Source organism: Diplotaxodon limnothrissa, linkage group LG23, assembly GCF_057381915.1.
Source record: "Diplotaxodon limnothrissa isolate DT_005_m linkage group LG23, D_limnothrissa_male_GT1.1, whole genome shotgun sequence".
NCBI lineage: Eukaryota > Metazoa > Chordata > Actinopteri > Cichliformes > Cichlidae > Diplotaxodon > Diplotaxodon limnothrissa.
Genome location: NC_140617.1, coordinates 24326313 through 24334965, shown reverse-complemented (window position 1 = coordinate 24334965; position 8653 = coordinate 24326313). Strand labels below are relative to the sequence as shown.

Sequence of the window (8653 nt, the reverse complement as noted above, 5' to 3'; positions counted from 1 at the left end):
CTCAGCTTTTAGTGCAATATGTATGTGGCTGGTCTCAAGCTACATACATAAAACACCATTAGTGTAAAGGGTGATGTCCTTCCAGCCCGCTTTATTAAAATATGGTGGTGGATGGCAGAGACTGCTTCCCATGAGTCCATGCTGAATAAACTTAAAAACGATACAGAAGATAAAGATGAACATTGGGACTACTTTTGGAGCTATCTGAAGCAAACAGGAAATCATGACCATATTATCATAATCTGAAGGATTATTAACTGTGACCACCGGTCCAAATGTTACTTTACCGTCATTTTTATTTGCCCATTTCTGTGTTTCTTCTCTTGGAACCCACTGCTAGTTAGTTTCTCTTTTCTTTCTTTTAGACTTGTAAGGGCAGGGGTGCACACCAGCAGTTTTCTTGTGTTTTTTGTTTGTTTGTTTTTTCTCTCTCTCTTATACATGTTGCAAAATCAATAAAAACTTAAATGTCAAAAAAAATAACAATAATGAAAATATGGTGGTGGCTCCCATAAACTGCAAACCTGCTCCTATGCATGCATGTAAATGTACTGATTCTTTAGCGCTTCTCTAATCTATCTGAGCACGCAAAGCACTTTTATACAACTTACCTAATTCACCCATTCATACAAGCACTTTCCTATCTAACCTTCACACACATCAGAGAACAATTTGGGGTTATTATCAGGCAGTAGCATGCAGACTGGAGAAGCCAGGGATCAAACCACCAACCTTCTGATTACCAGAGAATCTGCTCTACGTCCTGAGCTACAGGCACCCATAAACACATTTATGAGGATGCGTCAGTTTGTTGGAAGATGTAATTACACGCTAATCTGTGCATATCTACAAGTTCAGTATCCTTTAAAAAATACAGATTGTATCTTTAAGGTAATAAATACATAAACAGAGACTAGAGACATAATATGTGACTTATATGGACATGTTACAGAGATAAACAGGGATGGGAAGCAGATGGAGATAGACAGTTGAAAGAATATCAAAGGTTTCACCGGTCTGCCCTATAACAGGGTTGAAATGTAGGGACAAGGACGGCGTTTGTTCTTTAATCTGCTCTCTCACACTGGGTTACTGCAGCTCTCCTGGGAATCACTTTCAGCCCAACACAGACTGACGGTGGGATCTAAAACACCACTCAGTCACAAAGCTGCAGACACAGGACAGGATACCAGCTTCCCATTTCAACAAGAAATGACAAGACTGTTTTGTTATGAATGGTTTTATTGAAAAAAAAAAAAACCCACCTCCACATACAGAGTTAAAAAAGAATATGCTGGATTTTCAGGTTACAAACAGACATCCTGTAGTGACATACGACAATAGTTACTGACAGATTCTGGCAGTAGTACAAATGGAGTGGTCTGCCTTTGATGGTAGTTTATCCCTGCCACAGTTTCAAATGAAATTAACGCCACACAACGTTTAAAAAAAAAAGCAAAATTGGTAAAAAGCAAAAAAGCAAAACCCAAAACTTATAATAAAATGCTGCGAAAATATTGTGCAAGAGCCATGATTAAATGACACTGACGGAGATAATATGAAGTGCCCTGGGTTGTCATCGTTTTGTTAAATTGTGCGTTTCTCTGATGATTCTCTTCCGCCCTCTAGTGGTAGTAAATCTCTACTGAAGGAGCAGCAGTGAGCATGTCTGCAGACCCCGTTTACTTTACAAGTGCTCGGGGTGGTTCTGCAGACAGGTGATGAACTCTTTCACCTGTCTGCCCTCAAAGCAGATCTGGTAGACGGCTGCGAACAAAGGAAACCTGCAGAAGGAAGGAGACTCAAAGTTTATTGCATGTTGATGTGAGGACACTGCAAATGAACTGTTTGTAGGTCAAGGAACAGGAACAAAACAAGCTGCTGGCTATAAAAAAATAAATGATTTTAATATCCTTTATTGTCCGAGACAGGTTCAAGATAAAAATGAGCCCACAGCTGCTGGTCTAATCAGAGGTGTAATCAGGCGATATAAGTGAAAACACGTGTGTGTGTGTGTGTGTGTGTGTGTGTGTGTGTGTGTGTGTGTGTGTGTGTGTGTGTGTGTGTGTGTGTGTGTGTGTGTGTGTGTGTGTGTGGACGGACTATGGCTGTTTATACTGCAGTTTGCAGGTAATTACAGATAGCAGGAATGCTGATAATTCTTATTAGTTTCATTTAGATTTCATGCTGCCGGTAATACCAAAACTTCAAGAACATAATTGTGATTTATAACTTCGATCCCAATCTTCGAAGAGCACAGCCAGAGTAAATATTCAGCCCGACTTGAACCATTAATGTAATGAAGGCGTACCCAGCAGACTGGAAACTGGTTCTGCTAATATAAAACAATAAAACAAAGACGTAACTGTACGTAAAAGGATTAGTGGACTTACTTGTTGACCATGTCCCTCTTTTTTAAGATCTTGTAGACCTCCGCGGAGGTCTGCGGACCCTGGAGCTTCTGGCCATTGAGCATTTCTGCCTCCAGCTCAGCGATAGACTGCATGAGCAAACATAAAAGCGTAGGCTGAGCAACCAAGTATGTTGACAAAAAGGACACACAGATAGAGATCTATTGTGTTGATGGCAGTAAGCTTTTCAGGGCTGTCCCGGATACCATTCTTTGGTCTCCAGAGAGTGAGCACTGCAAGCAGCAGACAAGCAAAACTGCTTCTAAGGGGCTTTGAAAGGGAGCTAAATCTAGCAGAAAAGTCACTAAGAAGGCGACAGTGAGATGAACTGAGCCGCGATGATCACTGCTGTGAGCGAGGGGGATATAAAGACTGCCCAGCAAATATTTGGTTAGAGCCCTTAACCTTCTTCCTTCACTGCGTCCATGACCCAAATCAAAGATAGCGTGTGCACGCTACCTCTGTGTACACTTCAATTATTCATAGAGTAAACCCAACGGGGGCCACTTTTCCTCAAGATAAAAATGCTGCAGCCCCATTTAAAGTCTGAAGGAAAACATGACTGACTGAAAGAGTTAAATGAAGTGCAGCTGGGTCCATAGACCTTTTGGACAATGATGCAATTTTTGTAGTCTTGCCTCTGTGCACCTCAACAGTGGATTTTGAATGAATCAGTCCAGACTTCCAGCTTTAATTCAAGAGGTTTAAGTTTTTTTTGCATTAAATGTTCAGAAAAAACAGCCATTAAAAGAAAACAAAACTTTGTTTTCCTTTTTAATACAGTCCCCGATTTTCACAGGCTCAGTCTCAATTGTAGAAACCAACATGGACCAACAAGGATTGTTTTTAATACTTGGAAATTCCTCTCGAGACGCTCTGCCAGAACTTTACTTCACCCACCTTCAGCTGCTGTTGTTTGTGGGTCTCTCTGCCCTCAGTTTTGTATTTAATAACTGAAAGGCTGCTTGGTTCAGTTGAGATTAGGTGACTGACTTGGTTATTGAAGATCTATTTATTTGCCTGTGAGACTCTTGGGTTTTAACTTGGGGTTGAACAGTTTTGCAGCATTTGGTTGTATCCTCGCAGGGAGTAGAGCCTCGTACACTTCACAATTAATCCTGCCGCTTCTATCAGTAGGCACATCATCAATAAACACCAGTGAACCAGTTCATGCCCTTACCACACCATGAGCACCACAATGTTTGATAGATGATGTAGTATTCTTCAGATCATGAGCTGCTTCTCTAATCATACACACCTTTCTCTTTTTATTGTTCTACTACAAGTTCATCATAGTTTCCAGAACTGCGCGGGCTATTCAAGATGTTTTCTGGCAAAGTCTAATCTGGGTTTATTGTTCTTTGTGCAAACCACCTGTAAATTCTCTGTATCTCGATTCATAAAGGCACGTTTTGCTTGTAAACTTTGACAATGATATAAGTACCTCCTCTATAGTGTTCTTGACTTAGTTAGATGCCATTAAGATGTTTTTCTCAACGATGGAAATAATTCTGTCATCATCCACTTCAGTTATCTTCTGTGAGCTTTGAGGGTTTTTGGTGTTGCTGAACCAGATTGTTGATTTGGACACTACGACAGTTTTTGCTGTCTCTCTGATTTTTTTTCCCAGGTTAGTGATGACCTCCCTCATTTACATTACTATCTGTTTTAACATTATATCGAGAGTTTGAGTGAAATGCAAATGTGAACAACACTCACATGTCTCTGAAACTGCTCAACAGTCAACTGTTTAATTACTTTTGAGTCTCAGAAAATGCGGCACTATGTGTAAAAAGAAAAAAGCTGTAATTCCTGAACAGTTAAAGCTAAATGTTTATATAAAAAAAGACCTTTGAAACTGCACAGTAGTGCACTTCAATAACTTTGATTTTTTCCTCTTAATACTAATAGTAGATATTTGATTTACATTGTAATAATTAACATTTAGTTACCCTTTGGATTTTTGTAACTTATATTCCTCTTATTTGAAAAACAATAATTGCGATGGACTGTCCTCTCTGACTCACCTTGGACGTTCTGACGAAGGCCTCTGCGACCTTCCGGTTTCGTCCTCCGTAGCAAGTGGTGATAAGGTCGGCCACGCCGCAGCTTTCCAGGAAGGTTGTAGAGCTCACTGAGCCTTTGCAGAAAATTTTGGCAAAGGCAACCATTTCCATCAGGCCAAGCCTGATTACCGCCGCTTTGGTGTTGTCGCCACAGTCGAGGCCATCACAGAATCCAGCGCCGACCGCCACAATATTCTAGCAATGCATGAGGGGAAGGGTGCAAACATTTTAAGGTTTTCCATTATACAAGGAGAATTTGACTATGGAAACATCCGTTTACCTTTAAGGCTCCACAGAGCTCCACTGTGTCACTCTCCCGCACGACAGCGATGCGAAAGTTGGGAGTCTGCATCAGTTCTTTGAAGATGTGGCCGTTTGCCTCATTTCTTGCTCCTGTAGTGAATGAAGTTTATTAAACATAGAGTGCTAAATTGCTCCAGCAACACTTAAAACAGGAAGTAACTGTGCACTAGCTTGTCTGACCACCACAAAACCTCCTCTGCAACTTATCTACACATGTGCTGTACAAAGTATCTAACCGATGGTGGTTTCACAGAACTTCTCATCCGCCACCTCGCTGGCGATGTTGGCTCCCATCAGGACGCTGACGTCAATCTGTAGTTTCTCTCGGATGATGTCTGAGATTAGCGTCAGTCCTTCCGGTCCCTCATCAATGCCCTGGATGACAATAATCAACAATTTAAAACATAACCTCTACCCTGAATGGGCTTTTGGCCTTGAGATGATGGTGACACATACAGGATGTGATTGTCTCTGTATTATATTGTATTATATACAAAAAACTCATGATGCCATGACCGCAGAAAAATAAGAAGCTGTGGTTAGGATACTGTTTCCCCTTTTATGCTGGCAGAAAATGTGACATGAACAGTCACAGGGTCTTACTTTGATGAGTGATATCCCGATAGCTCCCTCTGCGATGTGAGGTTTCATCTGATCACAGAGTTTCCCAATGAATTGGTGCGGGATTACAAAGACGAGGATCTTTGCTCCTTTAACAGCTTCTGTGATGTCTGGAACAGCCACCTAGTGAGCCGACAACAGCATGTTAGTCCTCATACAGAACCAAATCATACAGTGCCAGTATGCAAGACACTTCATTTTGGATTTCCTCTAACCCACACAGGATCAAAAGTATACATACAGACTTAAATATATACATGTATTCACTTAAATCTTTTAATATGTGTTGCTGAGGGTTGTACAAATTCTTAACAAAGCCAAGGCCCAGTCATGATCACCAATGATCAATCATGACTAACAGACCCTGTATAAAATCCAAATAAATTCAAACTTTTCACCCAATTCTTTTTTTTAAGTGATTAAAGATGTATGCTGTACACTCAATCCACTCTGGAAAAACGGCAGGTCAGAGAAATCATTAAAAGCCCCAAATGACCATGATATTCATGCCCATGACGAGTGGATGTAAACTTCTGACCACAACCGTATATATCACTGTACACTGATATATATACTAGTTTAATGCTAATTTACGGCAGTATGTATCTGCGGTATATCGTTTTTCATTAACGTTGGTAAATATTTAATAAGCATGTAAGGAATAATGCAAAGATAATTATGACTAATGCAGCGTTCCACTTGGAACTTGATGTTGGAACTTGGGAATTATGTCTCTCCTGAGTTAGCACGTTCCAGAAAAACCAAAAAAAACAGGAAGAACAGGTTTGAAAAAAATTCTTATCAAGGTGGAGCTATTCAGACATCACTAGCAATTCAGCATAATTCTTATGTTTTTGCACTTAAAACACACAGCCATAAACAGAGCCTGAGAAGTGCTCTGAGTGAGTCAAAAAACACACAACAGTGACAGCACAGATTAAAAGTTTACAGTTTTACTACAGTTTAGGTTCAGTGCCAACATCTTGGATTAGTAACTTTGGGTATGTTGGTCTGCGCTGACTTCCCGAGTGGGAAGTTCGAGTAAGGTGGGTGTTCCATAGAATACATTTCTGACCTCCAACTTATTAAGGAGCGCACCGTAATCTGAACTATTTAAAGATGACACTGCATACCCACTGCAGCAGCTTAGTTATTTATAGATTCCATGATATTTTCTAATTTTTCATATTCTATGACAGTTTGAACTCAAGTTTAATGATCTATAATTAAGCATGTGGTAACTTTATACAACCAAAGACTGCAAATAATGTCTCAAAAGCCAGTTTGGTGGCATTATTCTCACATTTTAATGAAATATAATGCACTCATTTGTATTTTCTTAAATTAGTTTTCGAGTGTATAAATAGTCTGGCCCCAGGATGTCTTTCTAGTTGCATTCAATAACAAAACAGTAAGAGGAGGATTGTGAATCATAACTGTAAAATACCACACCACAGATCTAAATATGGACGGTCAGCAGCTATGAAACACACTCCTAATTGAAATCAATTTGATTACAGATATCAAATCTTTTAGAGTAAAGGTCAAAGGTTGGTTAATTGTATTAATTTATTAATGTATCTTCAGTATGTGTATGTATTGTATCTCTGTGTATTACAGTGCATTGCAGTTTTATGCTGTTTGAGCATTGTGAATGTAAAAGACCAACAAGGGACAAGGGCAGGAAATTAGCAATGGTATTGGAACCATGTCAAACTGCATTGTTCCTTTTAAAAAAGTTAAATAATCTTATCGGTGCAATGTCGTGTGCTTCAAGATTGCGGTAATTAGCAAACCGGACTGCATAATCTACAGATGATGCTTCTGTAACTGTTGCACTTACCACATTCTTGGGCAGCTTGTGGCCTGGTAGATACTTGACATTTTCATGCTCGGTGTTGATGATCTCTGTCAATTTCTTCCCGTCAACCATTTCTTCATAGACCCACATGTTCACCATTGGGTCAAAGCGGTTGGAAGCTTTGACATTGTGCCCGATAATTTTGGCAATGGCAGAACCCCTGAGGGAGGGACAAAGATCAGGTTAGAGAGCCAGGACTGAGCCTAACCCAAAACCACAGGTTGAAGCTCTGGGAATTAAGTGAGTACACAAAGTACGGCATGTTCCTGAAAAGGCTAAAAAAGCATGCTTAGGCTTGGAATTGGACTTCTTCCAGGAACATGCCCTTAAGGGAGAACTCTTTGTAGTCCCAAGAGTTAGAACCACAAAAGGTACTCACAGGTACTCCGTACAGGTACTCTACAGGAGTGTATGGATTTTATTTTGCAAGACCCTTATTTTAGAAAGCAGGATGCTACTACACGAACAGCTCTTTAGAAGCAATCGAGGAAGGCTGTAAATAACAGCTCCAGATCTTCCTTTCTGATGTGCAGGACAGAGGTAAAGATAAGCCTATTAGATTATGAATACAGCGGGTTTGCAACCAGTAAACGACCAAATCAGCGATCAGTTTTCAGTTGGCTGAAAAAAGGGAACTCCTACTTCTAAAAGAGGCAAAAAGATACAGAAAAACGTTACCAGTTTCCAGATCCAACGATGCAAACTTTCTTTCCGGGCATTTTTAAAAGTAGAAACTCCGACAGTGAGCGCTTTGCAAATACAGCCTGTTGTCCTTTACTCCCCAGTCTTTAACTTCCTTATACGCCCTGAAAACGCTGCTACTCTCTTACCACGCCCTTACTGTCACGGCTACACCTCTTATTATGTGCAGTTCATAAGCAGCAAAGCCTTCTCCACGCATCTCCACCGTTTAGACATCTCCACTGTTTTTGAAAGCTTCATAGCCCATATTCAGGTTCGAGTTTAAAGGTGACTGCATGCAACAGCAACAAGTCCGCTATATTAAAGCGAACGTTTTAAAGGCCAGTTATTATTTAATATTATCGGGAAATATGGGATACCGCCAGTCACATTACTACCTCATGATAACAAAAGCGTATTTTAAAGGCGCTTCCGGTCATTGGGCTTTTCAAAATAAAGCTCTTGCTAACAAAGGATGCCGCTTAAAAAACAAAACCACTACACCCCTAATTAATTTAACACGTAAATTAGCTTATACATTATATTTAAAAACGAGGTATGAAAAACATTAAAAACAAAGCAGATTAATAACGCGTTTCTTTTTAAATAAATATGATTCAGCCCATCATTGAACACTCCTGGCTATCAAACATTTTTACATATTTGTCAAAATATTTATACACACAAAACGCATCTGTTTAATATCTTTA

The 8653-nt window shown here is 39.9% G+C and overlaps 1 protein-coding gene across 1 annotated transcript; it reads right to left on the bottom strand.

The window, feature by feature from the left end:
- Positions 1–1244: 1244 nt before the first annotated feature.
- On the bottom strand, positions 1245–8112 carry LOC146608112 (glycerol-3-phosphate dehydrogenase 1-like protein). Its single transcript, XM_085347130.1, has 8 exons — positions 7941–8112; positions 7245–7422; positions 5384–5524; positions 5017–5155; positions 4758–4870; positions 4439–4672; positions 2394–2500; positions 1245–1784 (listed from the first exon to the last, which is right to left on the bottom strand). The coding sequence occupies exons 1-8, from the start codon at positions 7979–7981 to the stop codon at positions 1688–1690; spliced, it is 1050 nt and encodes a 349-aa protein (XP_085203256.1). The 5' UTR covers positions 7982–8112; the 3' UTR covers positions 1245–1687.
- Between the last annotated feature and the right edge of the window lie 541 nt (positions 8113–8653).